The 20,219-nt window shown below is 37.7% G+C and overlaps 1 protein-coding gene and 1 pseudogene across 1 annotated transcript; both read left to right on the forward strand.

Annotated features, from left to right (window-relative positions):
* The first annotated feature begins 2,070 nt into the window (after window positions 1–2,070).
* LOC108434828 (cornifelin homolog B-like) lies at window positions 2,071–4,748 on the forward strand. The gene is made up of 4 exons (XM_017710238.1): window positions 2,071–2,141; window positions 2,583–2,693; window positions 3,457–3,611; window positions 3,830–4,748. Exons 2-4 carry the CDS (start codon window positions 2,591–2,593, stop codon window positions 3,953–3,955), a joined length of 384 nt encoding a protein of 127 aa, XP_017565727.1. The 5' UTR covers window positions 2,071–2,141; window positions 2,583–2,590; the 3' UTR covers window positions 3,956–4,748.
* A 4,737-nt stretch (window positions 4,749–9,485) lies between these two features.
* LOC108434817 lies at window positions 9,486–18,520 on the forward strand (annotated as a pseudogene).
* Window positions 18,521–20,219: the final 1,699 nt, after the last annotated feature.

Genomic DNA, 20,219 nt, shown 5'->3' on the forward strand with positions numbered 1-20,219 from the left:
GTTTTTCTTAGCTTATTAATTACTTAAGAGTTAATAATATATTTCAAACTATTGCAAGTGATAATGCATTGCTTAGTGCTTTGCAGATAATAGACCTCCAATTATGTACTAATGCAGGTTGCAATATAGTAAAAAAAAAAAAAAGGAAGTGTCTAATTGGGTGTTTTATTAATGCCTTTTGCACAGATTATACATAATATGCTTTATTAAGCATTATAACTTGCAGAATTAGCCACTCAGTAATCCACATAAAACAGCAATAAACTTGACACTACTTATAACCCCTAGAATTAAATACTGCTAATTATGAACTAAATGTGAAATTGATAACAGATTATGCTGAATCGTTTAATAACAACATCTTAAAGTCTTTATTGTGCATTATAACAACTAATAATGTAATTATTATTTTCACTTAATGTACATTTGGAAGTGTCTAATTTGGGCTTAACTGAACAAAACTTTTCCTGATAGAACACTCGTCCTGGGGCAGCGTTTTGGAAGATCCTGCCTATGGACACTGGAACAGTTGTATGTTTTGGGACACCATGCTCTAAACAGTGTCAGGTCACATTGCAGGCGTGAGCGTCCAGATGTCTTGAGTGTTTGCCAGTGAAATTCACCCAGCCTGTTCTTGTTGAATGATAGCTCCTTACTGCTACAATCTGTCTACCACCACATAATCCTTATTGTTCCTTTCAAGGGGACACAAAATTTCAATATGGTGAAGGCTGAGGCCTCATCATCAGAGCAGGACTAATCTAATCCCCATTATGTAATAGCCAAAAAAAAAAACTCAAAAAACAACAACAACAACTACAACAACTACTTCTACAACTACTACTACTAATCTGTTTTAATGTTTTACTTTCACATATATAACATTCCCTAAATGTTTTTTGCCTTTGTTGTGCAGTTCTATGTCAAAAACTAAAAAACTACACTGATTTATATCTGGGTGACTACTGAGTTCTAGTGTTTGTTAATAACGATAGCGTCATCCCTTCCGTTCTAAACTAAAAGAGGAAAACTCGGACACAATACTCACTCTTAATGGATGAACTAGACCTGGGGTAAGTGCAAAACTGGGTAAATTAGATTTTTTCCTGAACTATTCCTTTGAAGAACCACCCTAATGCTTCAAGAACTTTCACTGTGGACAGCTGAATTCTGGGCAGTTATTTTATATATTTTTTGGTTATGTAGTTATTTTTTCTCCTACAGTATCTATAAATATGTGCCATTTTTGCCCTCACTAAACAGACATCAAACAAAATTTTGTATAGTGTTTGTGTTTACACACCTGACTGTTATGTGTATGTTTTTTGTATCTTAAATATGATTATGTACTTCCACCAAGAAAATTCTGACATATGCCTGTTCATTTTATGGTCACACAACATACTGGAGAATAAACTGTCTGCTGATTCAAAGAAGTATATAAATGTTATTTATAATTTTAACAGATTAAAGACTTGGAAATTATCTTTAAGTAAATACAGTTGTACACCTCACTCCTTAAGACTGTAAAAATCTTCAAATTATTGAGAGAGGATGTCCTGACAAATGTGCTCCTTCAGAACTTTTTTTCACTATGACAAGTATGCGTCCCTTCCTCTTTCAGAACAGATAAAAAGTTTCAACAAATGATTCAGATGGCTCCAGCCTTCAGATGCCAACTGATGATCAGTATGTCATTTGCAGACACAGCTTCTGCACCAATTACAACACTAAACATGACTTTGGGTTCATTTAGCTTTTAAACCCTGACCTTAAAACTCCACTGACACACATTTGAAAAGGTACTCTGTGTATGTTCTTTTGTGTGGAATGACACAATTCACACAATCTACTGATCTGGCATTTTTCTCAATGTTTTCTCTCATTTACGTGCACCCGCCTGGCTAGACCAGTTACTGAAAAGCCTTTCTTTGATAAGCATCCCGCAGCACACATGTACGTATACACATGTCTGGGTGCTCATCCGTGCGTCTCTGTTGCACATGCTAACCTAAGTGTGTCCATGTGAAGGCAACTTAGCATTCCTGGCCACCCCCCTGTCCCTGCCTTAATAAAGCCGCCCAGTCGGCCTTCCACAGTGTCATTCTACTGTAAGAGCTCCCCTTGGATTCATCTTACAGGTAAGACGCATGACTGCTGTAGACCTATACAATGATATGAGATAGAACAGAAAATATTTTTGCCTCTAATTTTTCAGCACAAAAATGCATTAGGTTTTCCATGTTATTGCATACATTACCAACAACTATACTATATCTACACTAAACTATAACTTCACTATAACCTTTTACTAATTTAGTATTTCATCACTGTCAGAGCAAACTGTCTCCAACTTTTTAAGAGGAGAAAACATTCTTTACTTGTAATGTAAGTTATTGTAATGAAATGTTATTCTAAGTAATTATGGATAATTTCTACTGGCAGTTGGTAGTGGAGATACAAAGTTTTGGCTGTGATAATTTGCTTTAGACGGAATAAAAGCAAATAAAACAAGTTATTATTCACAAAAAAATTGGGGTGTTTTTGGTCACCATATTCTGCATGTGTTTTTCCCTCTTAAGTCTTCATCATGGCAAGCAAGGTGATCATCCAGCAGCCCAAGCCACTGGTAGTGGATGCTACCTCGGACCAGTGGTCCACCAGCATCTGCGAGTGTGAAAGCGTTAACGAATGTAAGTTGTAAAGACTGTGCACGCCTAGATATAAACACATCTGACCTAAACTGTACTGGGGTTTAAAATTATATCATTTAGAATTTTTGATTACAGTATCATAGGTTTAAAATATTAGCTGTGTTTAACCTCTTTCTGCAGGCCCCTTTGTGGACATTCTTCCAGTAGAAGGGAAATCAGCTTGATTTTTAATGAATGAATTGATTAATATAAAGAGATAAAAGGCTCCCCTAAAACTTTATCATATTAACTAGAACTAGCAGTGAGCAATGAGGGGTGAAAGGGGAGGGTGCAAACCCATCACTGAGAAAACAGTGCACACCTCTACACAGATGGCTGGACAGGGCAACAACAGTTTTCTTAAGATCAAAAATCACACACATAATACTGCCACAATAGAATTCAAAAATATCAGTGTTATTGAAGAAGAAAAATCACTCATATTTTAACTGAGGGACCTTCAAGACATGCAGAAATTGCATTTTATATCTTGTGAAAAAGAGTTAAATATGTGCAAATTGTATGTGTTGATATGGATGGACATGGAGGCAGTTAACAATGTAATACCTTTTCTTGGTCCAGTCAGTCCACAAAGATAGAGCACACATGTGGACTGGCTCGGTGTCCTTAGGACTGGTCTGATCAGTATCAAGTAACTTCAAGTTGGATAAAAGTAGCACATTGTAATTATCAGCTCTACAAATCTTCACATTGAGCATCTCTCAGTCATTCCTAAACTTTTGGTGTGTTTTTGTGTTTGTAGGCTGTTTCTCTGTGTGGTGCTTCCCTTGCTTTGCCTGCATCACAGCGCGGGACCATGGCGAATGCCTGTGCCTCCCTCTCCTGGACACATTCGGCATTATCCCCCCAGTCACACTCTCCATGAGGGTGTCAATGCGCAAACGCTACGGCATCACAGTAAGAACAGCCAAAACGTTTTCTTCCAAGCAGTTACATAGTGTTAAATTTGAGAACTTGTCAAAATGTTTACAACCTCATGTTATAATATTTATAGGCTTGACGAGCCCACTTAATCAAGGCTGTTCTATAGCAACAGATGGATCTAAAACAATGAAATAGTCTGTCATTTCTGGGCAAACCTGATACATTGTCTTTCTCCTCTCTCCCTCCATCAGGACACTATCTGCAACGACTGTGTGTATGCCTTCTTCTGTGGCCCATGTAGCTGGTGTCAAATCAGGCGAGAGATGAAGGCCAGACTTCACCCTGTCACACTGCTCAACAACAGGCCATTGGGCTAAAGACCTAGATCATCAGCTTAATCATCAACACCACCATCGTATTATCAGCATCATTGCCACTGGCATCATTACCATCATCAGCACAAGTGAAGAGAACACATCTACCTATCATAATTTTTTTCCTTATTCTACTCGTAATCTTGAAAGCATGTGTGTCCTGATCAAATCTGAAGTCTTGATCATACCTCGTTCGCACGCGCACTGATCTGAGAGCAGTTTTCAGTTTGACAGGACAGTGGCATTTCGTCTAATCTCTGTTTATGCTGTGGAATGCTAGTCACATATGAAGACTGGAGTCTCTTGATCAGATAACCTCTGTACTCTTACCATGTCCACAAATAAAAATGTGTCCAAATGGGGCTCTCATTGAGTGATGCCATAGAAGAACCATTCCTTAAATTCCTTAAAGAACCTTTTGAAAATGAGAACCATTATGACCCTTGCACAAGAATGTAACATATCAGCAGCGTTAGTAAAGTCATATTTGCTTAGAGTATTGTATTTAACTACGTCTAATTTAACTAAGAGTGGGATTGTGGGATTTTACTATGTTTGACATTTTAAGATTTCTTTTACTTTCAGATTGTAGTTTTTCTACCACTGTACCCTGCTGTTTCCAGACCTGTAATCATAATTTGCTGCTTATTCATTGTTCTCACGAGCGCTCTCTTTCTCTTTCTCCCTCTCTCAGCTTAACTCTCATCATTGATGTTGAAGTGAGTTCTGATTCATGGAAAAAAAACATCACAATTTTGCTTTTATAAAGTTAAAAGTGAACCTTTCCCTCAACTGATATAAAATCTATGTTTGCTTTCAGGGACTATGAATAAAATTATTTAAAACAAAAATACAGATTGTTGCTGTTTTATTTCATTTAAAAGAGGTTAGGCAATCTCAGCTGGTGCTCTTTTAGTAGCTTTAATATGCAAACCATTAGGGAACAGAGCAATTCACAAATCAAGTTCCTTGTTCATATTCAAATAGATAGAGGAGAAATGTTTGACAATGAGACTATAATACAGGTACATTTAGATTCATTGGCAGCTAGGAGGCTGTAGCCTAGGACTGGAAGCTACAGGTAAGTAGACACTACAATTAAAATGGTCTTTTATTCCAATAAGTTGATTATTTAGTGTCTATTTTATATTGTATGAACACCATCAAATTTCAGTGCATTATAGGGAGAGAACGCAGTGTAAAGTGTATCAGTGTAAAGTGCTAATATATTTCAATGTATCCTGATGAGTAATATTAACAATCATTTTATGTGGTGCTACACAGTCTAAATCAGGGGTGGTCAACTCTGATCATGTAGCACAGGCGCAAATTTGGGTTCGCTGAGAAAAGACCACTTTCCACTTTGTTACAGTTCTATGATGTTGTAAGATGTATATGTTGACTTATGCCATAACAGTTGCTAACAGGCCTTCTTTGTTCTTCTGAATAATCATCATTTTTATAATTGTTGGGGTATTTTGCTAAAATGTTGATAACAACATGCATTAGACTGAACACTGAACCTTAAACAATGAGAATTAACTTCACAGTCTATAAACCTTTATGCTTTTATTTAGTCCATCCCACCACAATGGCAACTCTGGCATCATGTGTGATCTTTCAGCAGCCTCAGCCCTCATCTCTTGCAACCATTAACTCCAACCAGTGGCGCACAGGCATTTGCGACTGTTTCGATGACTGCAACGTCTGTGAGCTTCCCTGTTTTCATTGCTTCTCTAATGTTATAGAAAGATGTATTATCGATAATATTTCATCTTAGATATAAATCCTCTGTGTATGTTTGTCCACACTCCGTAAGTTCAGATAAAAACTGGAACCACTGGGTGCAATATTGGAAAAACCTATTTATTTTTGTTTGCAGATGTCTAATGACGGCTGAAAGACGAATATTTAACATGGTTGGAAATGGAAAGAAAAAGAAAAAAAAAAGATGTGCTAAAAGGTCTATGGTAAAATGATCAAAAACATGGCTAAAACAGTTAACCATGGCTCTCAATACAAACCCACCTCGTAACCTGTCCACTCTACTCAAAATTGACCATCCTCTAAATTAATGACCCCCCTCAGACCACACCTTGTCCCATGTTGGATCCTTGATCTCCTGTGGATCTTACATTTTACCGAGACAAGAAAAGAATTGTTCCCATACTTCAGCATCATTTCCACCTGAATAAAATATATCACATCTGCACAATTGCTACAAAAAGCAAATAAACTGAAAGGCAAAACTCTGTTAGTGTGATTCAGTCCTTGATTCAAATGATGTATACATATGAGTCAAGTAAAGTCAGTGCATTGCTTTTTTCAGTGTAATGATGCCATAATAACATAATGACAAGTTATTATGTGACTCCTGATTTGCTTGATGCCAATGCTAATGTTTCTGTGAGTGGTATCTCATGATGCTCAACAAGGCCTCAGTGTCACTGTGTTTCTGAAAAAATAAACAACTAGGTGAGAAGTTGCAACTCTTGTAAGATTGAACAAGCTTTAAAGAATGTTGCCAACAATTCTATTCTGCCCAATGAAAAACTATTGCAAACAAAACATTTCAAAACATGCATTTAGAGTGCTTTACTTATTTCAAATGATGCTTATTTTGTGTGCGCACGTAAAGTCACATTGTTAAGATATATCAAGTTTCTTTTTTGTTTGTAATTTACGTTACTACACCACTGCAGCCCTCGCCACTCCACTGTAAAAACGGCTTGTCAGTTCAGCCTAAAAATCTACTTCATGTGGAAAAAAGTTAATTAACACATTTTATTCAACCTAAATAAATTAACGAATTGTATTTGACCTAAATAAATACATTGAATAAAACTAGTTAATTTGCTTGTTTGCTTTATGCTTAAGTTAAATTACATACTTAAGTTGAACATCTGAGACATTTTTTACAGTGTAGTCATTACAGCATGGCTAAAACTGTTCTGAGTGATTTGCATTTATATTTACATTCACATTTATGGTGTTTAGCAGATGTACTTAAAGTGCCTTGTTGTCTACTCTAATGTATTCTCTACTCTAATGTATTCTCTACTCTAATGTATTCTAGCTAGTAGAAATAGTTTGAGCTAAGATACTGCAAGAAACAAGAGATGGGTATAATAACTCAAAAGACAGGAAAGCTCAGGAGCCCATTTCTTTGTCCCAGTGTCAGTCTTGAAGTCTGGAATGCACTGCACAGCAATGTCTTAAGAAGTCATTCAAGTGCTGAGCTGACTTGAGTATGTGGGAAATGGAAGTTTATTTTATTTTATTCATACCCTACAACAAATGTAACTTTTTGGAATTTATATATGGCTTACTTTTTTATATTTTGTCTGCGTGGGGTTAGATCCTGTTTTATGTACATTGAATAAAATGTGAATTTTTGACTAAATGAATGCCCTCACACAAGGTCTTCTTTTTGATGTTTTCATCATGTTTAACATTGGACTCCATCCCCTGGCTAAACTGTAAACTGTTTACCCAACCATTCATTTATAACAATTTTTATATTAAATTATATACAATTTTTGCTGTCACTCTGATTTAAAACTAGAGAAGGTTAACGCTGGATTGCATCTCAAACTGCTGAGAAACTTAACATAAGCAGCAGCCATAACAACACAGAGAAGCAGCCATGTTATCAGCTAGTAAACATATCTTTGTTAGCAAATAATTTGATTTTAGCCTGTTTGAGAACATGCAATGGCAAACGTTCACATTAGCCTACATGTGATTTTGCGCAACAATCAACATACAAGAACTTTAACAATATCTCCAGCAAACTGAATGATAATTCAATATTACATCTTATGTGATCCACTAAACCTGCCTGCTGACCACCCAATGTATTTTTTACTAACTAATTCAAATTTAGTAGCAAATTAAACAAGAAAAGGTAGGCTATCAGACCTGCTTGTGATGTCTTCTTGTCAGCTTCTGAAGGCCTCTGCACACAGGATTCATTCCCATCTATCTGTAATTTTCCCTCTTTTACAGGCTGCTTTGCAGCATGGTGTTTCCCTGTGTTTGCCTGCTCCACAGCATCTGACTTTGGAGAGTGCTGCTGTCTGCCAATATTAGACTTTCCCTGCTTCACTGCCCAGTGTTTTGGATCCTGCTGCTACACTCCTCCAATTTCTACTGCTTTAAGGGCCTCTGTGCGCAATCGATATGTCATACAGGTAGGTACGGGCTTATGGCTTAAGTGGCCTCCTCTTCAAGAACTACTATTAGCTTATTAAGGCCTAAACATTCAATGATTAGATCCAGCCAGTCAGGGCAGTTTCTGTGTTCTTTTTCTGATTGATAATTAAACTTTTACCATGTCTGAGTGAAGGGCTTTATTATTATTTTTTATTATTTGTTCCATAAAGGAGTTTTGGGAAAAGTTCTTAAATGTTTTGTGTTCAGAAGAAAGTCTGAACTGTAGTACATTGGGAAAATTGATAAGAAAATAGATCATGTTTTATGGATGCTAGTCAATCTATAGTGAAGCAAGTAAACTTGTCATTTATCATATGAGTTAACAGAATATATATGTTTGCTGGTGACACTCTTTCTCCTTCTCCTTCTGGCTCTTGCCTGTAGCTTGAGGTACACTAATAGCCAATATGTACAGAGTGTGTGAAGAAGTATTTGTCCCTCAGCTGATTTCTATTTGTATGATGTTCTTATGGTGGATTGTGGTATTATTTTTACGTCAGATGTAACGGGACCCATGTCTTCTAGAAAGTTTCACCCTTGACTCATCGGTCCACAGAATATCATCCCAAATGTCTTGGGGGTCATCTAGATGTTTTTGGCAAACTGAGGCAAGCTTTTGTGCTCTTTGGGTCAGTAGAGATTTGAACTATGCAACTCTCCCATGGATGACATTTTTGCCCAGTGAGCTATTTATGTGCTCTTGGTGAAATTTAGACATTTCTGGGAATGTTTACCACTGTTCCACATTTTCTCCATTTGTGGTCATGGCTTTCACTTTGGCTCACTGAAGTCCCAAAGCCTTAGCAAAGGCTTTGTAACCCTTTCCAGACTGGTAGATTTCAAAGAATTTTCTAAGAACATGGCATCATGTGATGCTTTTTGAGATTGTCTAGCCTGCTTCATATTGCCAGACAGGTTCTGTTTCAGTGGTGTTTAGATTCAGGGACAATGACTTTTTCACATAGGGCCAGCTAGGGATGAATAACATTTTTCTCTGTCTAATACTAAAAGTAATCAGATGAGTAGTCAGGGGGCAATTACTTTTCCACAACATTCTAAATTAAAATCTGAACATACTGTAGTGCTCACATCTCCAGCATCTGTGTTTAAATGTAACAAGCTTCAGATGATCCACCGCCTAATAAAGTACACCATCTCTGTTCTAACAAATAGTTATAATAGTTTTATGGCCTTGACATATTAACCATCTTTAGTGGTTTTATGACCAGGAACCTTTGTTTTGTTTTAAAAAGAAATTGCAAAATAGGTGTATAAATCACTGAAAATCAATGATCTAACTGTGCCTTTACAGGGCGACATGGCCTCTGACTGTCTCTATGCTACTTTCTGCAATGTTTGCTCCTGGTGCCAGATTGCCCGGGAGATAAAGAGGCGCCATACAAGTTTCACTTTAGTCAATACCCAGCCAACAGTTATTGCTCCTCCACCTATGATGGTAGCACCCCAGGCAGCTGTTATGTCCTCCCAGTCTACCATGACCTCCCAAACTACTGTAACCACACAAGTGGGCTAAGGTTAAATGGCCTGTTACTTTAATATTTTTATTTTGTGTTTTAATTTTGTCTGTTTATGGTAATTATGTTGTTTTAAATAACATAAACAACCATAATTGCCTTTTACCTAATTATTTTCCAACCTCTGTTTAGCATTAAACATTAATGTTATTTCTGTTAATATATTGCTAGGACAAACTTCTTTTGCTATTGACTGACCTGTATTGTTCCTCATTCAAAAAGCAACTCCGGCTGAAATACTCCTCATAACTTCAAGATGCTGAAGGCAAAGAAAGCAGAAAAATGTAAATGCATTGTGAACTCACATAAACAATTCATTCATTCAGTCTTTCAGTTTTTTCACCTTTTTTTTCTAGAAAATGAAAATGGCATCACCTATATTAAAGAAGCAACAGAACTTTTTTTCATTGTCATTTTTAAAAGTGTGATGAAAATTCTGTTTTATGATGGGGGATGGGGGATTTATGAGGCTGAAACATGAGTTTTACTCCAAGGAGATCTGCATCAGCTCTTTTTATTGATTCCTTTATGTGAAACACATTGGCCTCCAACTCGGACTACAACTCCCAGAATGCGCTGGGAGATCATGTGACTCTGGGCTCCAGCTTGCGCTCCTATCAGCGATCACAGTCTCCAGAAGAGAAACGGTCAATGTGAGGTATTGTTTCTCCTGAAACTACTGAGGGGTCTCTCTGTGTGGTTAAATGTTTGATTGTGCGACCACAACCCTGGATTTTGGTCAAAAAAATTGGTGGAAATCAAAATGTGATTAGTTGATTCTGCTGCCCCTTCATAATTATGTTGGTATTATTAATTAATTATGTTGGCTATATTGACCTAGATACCATGGCCAAACAAATCCTGATTTGATCCTTTTCTGTTGGATTTTTAATCTTTTTGTTTTCAGGACCCTGAGGATTTTCCTGTGATCAATGAATCAGTTCAAAATTCAATGTTCCATTGCCATTGGAGTCAGTGCTTGACTAAAAGGATCCGTTTCAGGGCTACTCATATACACAAACAATATACGTTCGTGCATGTAACATTCATTATCTCACTGAAATAACATCACATATTTAACAGAAAATAAAATAACATTTTACATAAAATATAGTTAAAACACATGAATATAAATTGACTTTAAATGCCCAGAGCAAAACAGAGGAGTGGAGTTTAATGTTCTGATGGTGTTCTGCATAAAACGCTTTAGTTGGTAGATGTATATGCTCATGGTACTATTTCACAGATAAGGTGCTTTGAATTGAGTAGGTCCTTTTTTCCATAACTCGCACGGGTTTATTTATATCTTGATTGTCTGTCCATAACACTGTGTTCCAGAACTCTACAGGTTTTGATATACTTTAACAAACTTTATTCAGACCTTTCTGTTCTTGAGGCTTGCCAGTGTTTATATTTTGTGGTAATATTAAATCAGCATGTTCTTCTGACACTATAGATCACGCTATTTTGCTCAATAGATTAGAAAATCTTATAGGAATTAAAGGATCCGCCCTCACCTGGTTCAAATCCTATCTTAGTGATCGCTACCAGTGTGTTCATTTAAAGAATAAATGCTCTTATCAGTCTAGAGTTAAATATGGTGTCCCACAAGGGTCAATTCTGGGCCCAATACTCTTTACACTCTACATGCTACCGCTGGGTAAAATAATCCGTAGGCACGGTATTAACTTTCACTGTTATGCAGATGACACCCAACTTTACATATCAGCTAAACCCAATGAGGACCTCTGTCTAAACCAAATAACTGACTGTATTAGAGAAATAAGAAAGTGGATGACACTTAATTTTCTCCTACTAAATTCAGATAAAACTGAGGTCCTCCTACTAGGTCCCAAACTTGATAAAATCGATAATATTGTAGTAGAAATAGATGGTCACCTAATCATACCAGGTAAAACGGTGCGAAACTTAGGAGTCATTTTTGACTCAGTTCTTTCATTCGATGTGCATATATGCAGCATAGTTAAAACCGCATTCTTCCATCTACGTAATATAGCTAAACTCCGCAACATACTCTCTCATGCAGATGCTGAGAAGCTGGTGCATGCATTCATAACCTCTAGACTGGACTACTGCAATGCTTTGTTGGCTGGAAGTTCATGTAAATCTTTGAATAAGCTCCAGCTGGTTCAAAATGCAGCTGCTAGGGTGCTCACCAGAGCTAGAAAATTTGATCATATTACACCAATCCTCTCATCCCTACATTGGTTACCTGTTAAATTCCGTATAGACTATAAAATACTCCTTTTGACGTATAAATCTCTTAAAGGGCTGGCCCCGCAATATCTGGCGGAACTCCTTATCCCTTATAACCCGCCACGTACACTCCGCTCGCAAGAGGCCGGCTTATTATCAGTCCCGCGTATTAGAAAAAACAACGCATTAGGTAAAGCTTTCTCTTATAAAGCTCCGCAACTTTGGAATAATCTCCCTATTAATATACGGGACTCAGACACACTCTCAGTCTTTAAATCCAGACTCAAAACATTTCTTTTTGAACAAGCTTTTAGATAAATTTATCATAGCGGTTCTCTCTAGCTGTAGCCTGCAGCTATTCTACTATTGTCCAGTGCACACAAACTTAGTCTGTACTGTTGGTCTCCCTTTAACGATTTCTCTTACAGCTCACACACCAAACACAAACCCTGTTCTAATCATTATCTTTCTCTTTTTCCCCTCATGTCCTGAGCTGCTGTCTGGAGGTGTCCATCCAGGGTCCCTGTGCTTTTTCACAGGCGTGCCCCGCTCTTCAGCATAGTATAAAACCATTCTAACCTCTTTTTCTTCCCTCCCACTCTGTTCTCTCTCTCTGTCTCTCTCGCATGCGTCGAGATGTTCGGTTGGCCTGTCTGGAGGTGCCGATTCGTGTTTGCAGCACTCTGGAATCGGCCCTGTCCCGCTCAACAGGGATTAACACAACCCTTCTAACCTATCTTTCTTCCCTCCCACTCCGTTCTCTCTCTCTATCTCTCTCACATGTGTCGAGATGCCCCGTTGGCCTGTCTGGAGGTGCCCCATTCGTGGTTCCAGCGTTCCAGCCATCTTTTTGCACTCTCTTTGTACTGTTGTTCTTGTTTCTGTTCTGTTTCTTCTGTGCGGGTCGACCCACGGGGGTTGGGTTCCTCGGACTGAGCCTTGGTCCCTTCTAAGGTTTCTTCCTCTTAAAGGGAGTTTTTCCTTACCACTGTAGTCACCACAAAATTGGCTTCACTGTGGTGATGCTCATAAGAGGCGTGGACCTGTTTTTTCTGTAAAGCTGCTTTGTGACAACCTTGTTGTAAAAAGCGCTATATAAATAAACTTGAATTGAATTGAATTGAATTCTTCTCTTTGTCATAGGCCTTGATGCATTTTTGTGACATGCTGCATGTTCCTGAGCTGCTGTTCTGCATGACTGAAAGTACTGATTGGCCAGGACTGTGTTTTTCTGGGGGCTTGGCAAGCTGTTTTCTATTAATGAACTCACTAAGATTTTGTTGCCATTCATATGAATTGACATCAGCAGCTGAATGAGGGGAAGTGGAATATCTAGATTCAACTGTAGACATGAGTTAGATCTGTAACGCATAAGGATGCACAAATGAAAAGTTAACAAACCTTAACAACTAAGCAGCCAATTGTCAGCTTACTTCTGACTATTGGACAAAAGGTTGTCAACAGTTTTCATTGTCATCATTTTTGTTGATGTTTGATTCTCTTTTTTTCTGCTTTTAAACAAAAAATAAGTTTTCTTAATATGTTCTGTTATAACGTGTAGGCGTGTTTATTGAGTGCTGTATCTGATTAACTGAGGTGGTGCTGAATCTGGGGACATAGCTGTAATAATTGACATTTCTGTCAAAGCATGCAAAAGTGGAAAGACTTTAACCCATTAATGTCCATGTCTGACATTTTAAAAGTCCTTCGGTAAATATCTTCTCGGAGTTTGTCTAAGCATAAATCTTGGCAAAAAAATGACTGCATATGGTAACAAGCAACTGACCTTGTGGTTAAATTGCTGTAGGCTGAATAGGTAGATATGCAAATGAGTTGGTATTTGCATATCACAAAAACACTGAATTCAAAATGGACCATAATTGCAGCTTACTTTTCATAAACAGACTGTACACTACTACTTAAAAATTACTTCATGTGGTAACAAGTCAATTAACTAGATTTATTCAATTCAATACTTAAGAAAGAATTCTTTCATTTTATTTAGGTTGATCTGATGAGCCATTCCACGGTCCTCTCTGTGTGGAGTTTGCATGTTCTCCCCTTGTCTGCGTGGGTTCCCTCTCGGTTCTCCGGTTTCCTCCAATAGTCCAAAGACATGCAGTTAGGCCAATTGGATGTGTTACATTGCCCCTGGGTGTGAGTGTGATTGTGTATGTCTGCCGTGTGATGGACTGGCGACCTGTCCAGGGTGTATCCTGCCCTCTGCCCAATGACCGCTGGGATAGGCTCCAGCACCCTACCCCCCCGCCACCGACGCTGAGGTAGAAGTAGCTTAGAAAATGTGTGTATGTGATGAACCATTTTTACAGTGTAGTTGGTTGACATGAATGGGTTAATATTCATCTAAAAGAGGGAATCTTTAAATATTTTTTCTAATACAATATGTTACATATCCAATGAACTGTCTTCTGTGTGCTCTAGGTGCTGAAATATGCTCACACTTTGGCAGAGGCACCTTAATGTCACTGTGACATTACATTACTCGGTCCTTTTGGGAATAATGAAAATATATCTCAGTGTTTATGATTCTGTCTGGGTATGGCAAGACCATGGCCTCTGAAAAATAATTCAAATCATTTGAAATCACAATAGGCTAATCCTTAGGGATTTGCTATTTGAACATGTGCCTGTATTCCTCAGGGCAGGATATTGTTTTACCTGGTTGATAGAAACAGAAGGGAGCAATAGAGAGAGAGCGAGACAGGAAGCTGGCTTTCTCTGATAAAGCTCATGCATTGACTCATGTGCTGGATTCATAATCGCCATTAAATCTGCTTTTGTTTTTCTTTTGGCTCCTCTCCTTCTCTTCTGTACTTCTCACCACTGTAATAAAAATAGAAAATTAGCAATTGAGAACAAAAAACTCTCTTTCTCTCTCTCTCTCTCACACACACACACACACACACACACACACACACTCTCAAACACATGAACACTCACTCTCACATACATACAATGACACTGACACACAAACACACACACACACACACACACACACACACACAAACACTCAAACAAAGGCATACACAAACACACTGACACACACACGCTCACACACAAACCTGCTCAAAGAACCTTTGAGAAGATATAATTACACACTAACTTTGGAATGCTCCATTTCTGTTTGTTGAGAGATAAAGTAGATTCTGAGAAGCATTATAGGAGCAGAGGTTATTCTGAAAATCAGTTGAGATTTCTGTCAAGTCATTATGATTGCCTTTGGGAACAATTATAGCAAAAGTCCTTTTGCTCATTCAGTTTTTCCAAAAAAAAAAAAAAAACGACTTTGTGATGAAGACAGTACATGTTCAAGTAAGGACCAGCAAGATGTCCTCACTTCAGCAAAATTGTTATGATGTTCTATTATTATGAGGGCACTGTTCCTCACAGGAATAGAACGTCAAGCACCACATACCCCACTTAATTGTCATCAAATTTATCTGGATTAAGAGTAACACACATTTTTCCAGCAAGTTCTTTAAAAAAAATAAAACTGAAAAATGCAGTTTGCATAAGTATTTAACCCCTTCAGACTAGTATTTAGTAGCACCACCTTTTGCTGCAGAATCAATTTGTTTGTTGAATTTTGTTGCATGGTAGTTTATATGGAATTTTTAAAAATAATTAGAACATCTAACTCTATAATAAGGATATTGAACTCTGTAAATGTAGAGGGTAGAGTAACAACAGCTTTCTGTCCCGCAGTATCACTGCTAAACAAACAAGGGTGTGGTATTACCATGTGAAAGTTCATTTAACCTTTGCCAAAGCTTAGTGTTTTCCAACGTCAGTTGACAATTCCTTTACATGAACGTTGAGCACATGATGAAGCATTTAAGCAGTGCACAATTTAAGTAAACCCACTTGTACTTCTGAGTGTACTCATAAGTTATTATTGGGTGAGAACATAGCAATTTAGTACAGATGATTTTCTGCTTATTATTTATTCAACATGCAATTTTTCAGTGAGATGAGGTTTGGCCTTGCCCTGGGAATAGAGCTTGTAAAGCTTGTTGAGTTTGGCTTCTATGGAATAGATTACCTTATGATCTTATATATAAGATTCACTGCTCTTAGATGCCACCTCTGATGCTGTACTGGCTGCATGTGGTTCTCCTCAGTGAAAAACCCACCAGTCACTCATGAGCACATCCCACCAATAAATCACTAATAATCACATTCCATAATATAGTGCCTATAATGTTGGCAATATGGGTTGTTAATAACTCAATACACAAAGTTTTAATTATTTTAAAAAAAACAGGTATTTGTGCGAGACTGCAGAGCTCTCAAATGGAGTTATAACTAAATGCTACATAGCAATTAAATAGTGTAGTTAGTAGTGCCGTGGCTTTTCACACTGAAAGCTTACAAATGTTTTTTGTGCTTTTATAAAAATTTCAACACTATGTTTAGTCTGAAACATGATTCTACCATATCTCTGTACTAATAATTGCAATGTACAGTATATCAAATTGAGTTTATCCATGTTCATGTTGCACTTTTTCCCCTTGAGCTTCTGCACCCTCCAAAAAAGTCTGTGCATTAGGCCACAGCAACACCCTATATTTATTATCCTGAGATATGGCAATATCAGTGTTTTGTTCTGCTCTGACATGAAGCATGTTAGCAGAGGACTGGGCTAAAATGGACAGGAGATGCACAACTTAGTATTTGAGAAGAAATGAGACAAATAAGAAATGAGAGAAATAATGTATTGAGCTTTGTGTTTCAAATAAACTATCAATTCAGAGCAAATACAAAAGTCCATCCATCCATCCATTTTCTAAGCCGCTTCTCCGTCAGGGTCACGGGGGCAAATACAAAAGTGATTAAATTAAAAAACAAAAGTACAAACCTTCATATAAAGGCAAAATGTTTACAGTACAGTACTTATAGGCAAAATATGTAAAGTTTAGATTATACATGTTCATGTGAATACCTCACACAAACCTCAACATGTGTGTCATATTTTCTCTTTTTGTAGGAATGGAGCCAATTGGAGGGTTTTCTCTTATTCTAACAAGTTTACTGTGGCTACTTCTCTTTCCTGGTAGCTGTCAGAACAACAGTAATATCTTGGTCGTTCCTGTTGACGGCAGCCATTGGGTTAATATGGAGATCATCTTAAAAGGGTTGCATTCACGTGGGCACAAATTGACTGTGATGCACTCTGTTAAGAGCTGGTACATCCAAGCGAAATCTCCAATCTACACCTCCATCCCCATGAAATCTTTAGAAGATGACATTGACCAGAGCTTCTATGAAAAAGCTAGTGAAGCAATATCTAGACTTTTGCAAAAGGTGGCCGTCCCTCAGCTCGTTCTACCTACAATGGCGTTTCACAAAACTGCTATTTTATGGCCATGAAATTTTAGCCAAAGCAGTTATGTCGATGTTTGAAGACAAGGCCTACATGGCACAACTCAAAAATGATAAATACGACATGGTGCTAACTGACCCAGGTAATCCTGTTGGAGTGTTTTTAGCCCACTACCTCAACATTCCAATGGTGTTTAATGTTCGCTGGATCAACAATGGGGATAGCCATTTTGTCTTTGCTCCTTCCCCTTTATCTTATGTTCCTGGATCTAGGCTCTATGACCGGATGACCTTCTCAGAGCGCCTTATAAACATGATTTTCTATTTCATCTCTGTCTTTCAACAACACTTTGTCATTGATCCTCCTTACAGGGAGTTCCTTGACCTCTATTTCCCACCAGGATCCACCATAATGGCCATGCAGCATGCTGCAGATTTGTGGTTGGTGCGGGCAGACTTTGTTTTTGAGTTCCCACGTCCTACGATGCCCAATGTGGTCTACATAGGAGGTTTTCAATGCAAACCTGCAAAGCAGTTACCTACAGATCTGGAGGACTTTGTGCAGAGCTCAGGAGAGCATGGAGTGGTGATTATGTCACTAGGGACACACATCCCAACCCTTCCAAAGGAGACCACAGAGATCATTGCTGCTGCCTTTGCTGATCTTCCTCAGAAGGTCATTTGGAAATACCCAGGTGAAACACCTCAACTCTTGGTAACAACAAATTGCTGGTAAAATGGTTTCCTCAGAATGACCTCTTAGGCCACCCTGAGACACGTGCCTTTGTGTCTCACGGTGGCACCAATGGCCTATATGAAGCAATTTACCATGGTGTTCCTGTTTTGGGTTTACCTTTACCTTTTCGACCAGTTCGACAACTTTTTAAGGATGAAGGCTCGTGGGGCAGGTTATGTGTTGGAGATGGCCACGCTCACTAAGAATCAGTTCCTGGAAGCTTTAAAAGAACTTCTGGAAAACCCCACATACCACAACAATATTAAGAGGCTTTCATGGCTGCACCGCGATAAACCACTGTCTGGATTAGACAGTGCGGTCTTCCTGATTGAGTTTGTCCTTAGACACAAAGGAGCTCCACACTTGCGCACTGAGGCCTATGCTATGCCCTGGTATGCTTACTACAGTATAGATGTGGCTGCCCTACTTTTTGCTATCATTGTAGCTGTTCTATGGATCTCAGTGCGTGTCCTTAAGATGCTCTACTGCAAGATCTTTAACAGGAAGGATAAAAAAGAATAGAACCTGCTCTGAATGCCTCATAATCCAAGCTTTCAAACTGAATTTAGAGATACAAAACACACAATTGGATCAGCTATGGTATGAGTTTCAGGCATGAGTTAAAACTGCTGATTATTCATTGCAGAACAAAATGCAGAGCAGAAGGAGGAAACAAAAATTTCTAGGGATGTCCTGAATGATGATTTTTTGCCCTCTATCTGATATTGAGTATCAATTTTAATATTCATCTGAGCAGCATAGCCATAAAATGAAACTTTCACGCTCTAATACACTGCTTAAAAACAAAGGGTTTAATGCTTAACTGATTAGTTGAAATAGGTGAACTGCAACAAGGAATGCTGGAATAAAATGTCAGACCAAGATTGGGGGACCATTGTTCAGCTGCTTTTATACTAGATGTCTACACTGCTCTGCAATACTAGTCATTTCATACCTCTGATGAAGCAAAGACTGCTGTTTGTCCACATTTGTTTTTTTTCCAATAATGGATGATGTAACATAACCTGCATATGTCTTTATTTAATTTATCAATTCAGTAAACTTTTGTAGATGACAATCATAGCTATGAGGGTTGAAATGGGCCTTTTATAGCCAATACCCTTTCCATTAAAATCTGCTTGGACATTTTGCACTGTTAAAAATACATTTGCACTGTTGAAAACTAAAATAAAATATAAGTGTTTATTTGATCTGAATCAAATAGAATATTTAAGTAGATATTGAGTAGAATATTTAAAGGGTTTATTTGATCTGGACTGAAGAAAAATATTGCTCTTGTATTGTACTTGAATAAAGTTGAATTGCTTTTTACTGCACAAAGTGTATTTTCTAGGTTGAATTGACAAAATGTTTTACAGTCTGTTCTCTTTTCATTTCAAGATGCATAGTCTCAAAGGAGCAAATAAAGTGAAAGAAAAATATGCTAATGTTGTTCTTATAAAAAAACCCACAGAAATGAATATTTTTATGAATAGAATTTATGAAATTAAGATTCAAGATTCAAGAGTTTTATTGTCATATGCACAGCAGAACAGGCAGCTACACTGTACAATGAAATTCTTACTTTGCTGTTCCTCCATTCACCACATACAATCTTAAGAGAATAAAAAAAGAAAATATAAGAATAACTCTAAAAACAGTAGTAAAAAGTAAAAGTCAAAATGTACAGTATGTGCAAAGTTGAAATAAAATTAAAGTTACACATGTGTATCAAAAAATATGTAGAGCAGCTGTTCATAAAGTGATGTGGATTCCGGGGAATTTTAAGGTTTTCACCCTCTCCACCTCTGTCTCATCAATGTACACCCTCAAGTATCACTGCTAAACAAACAAGGGTGTGGTATTACCCCTGTGGAAGTTCATTTGGCCTTTGCTAAGGCTTAATATTTCCCAAGGTGAGGTGACAGTTTCCTGACATGAACTTTGAGCACATAATGAAACACTAGCGCAGGATTTTCTAACACACCAACTTGTTTTGCTGAGCATACTCATAACACATCAGTAGTACCGGGTAAGAATTTTCTATTCTCTTTTCACAGCCTTGTAAGTCTTATGAACAAATAGTGCAGGTAGTATTCTCAGTATTTCTGTCTTGTCTTGATGTTTCCAACATTAACCGAGCGCAAAAACTGTTATTTGTGCCTTTATATAGACTGACTTTGATTTTGTGAACCTCACTGATCATTCTAATGATCTGGTC

This window comes from Pygocentrus nattereri, chromosome 2 (genome assembly GCF_015220715.1).
Source record: "Pygocentrus nattereri isolate fPygNat1 chromosome 2, fPygNat1.pri, whole genome shotgun sequence".
Classification (NCBI taxonomy): Eukaryota; Metazoa; Chordata; class Actinopteri; order Characiformes; family Serrasalmidae; genus Pygocentrus; species Pygocentrus nattereri.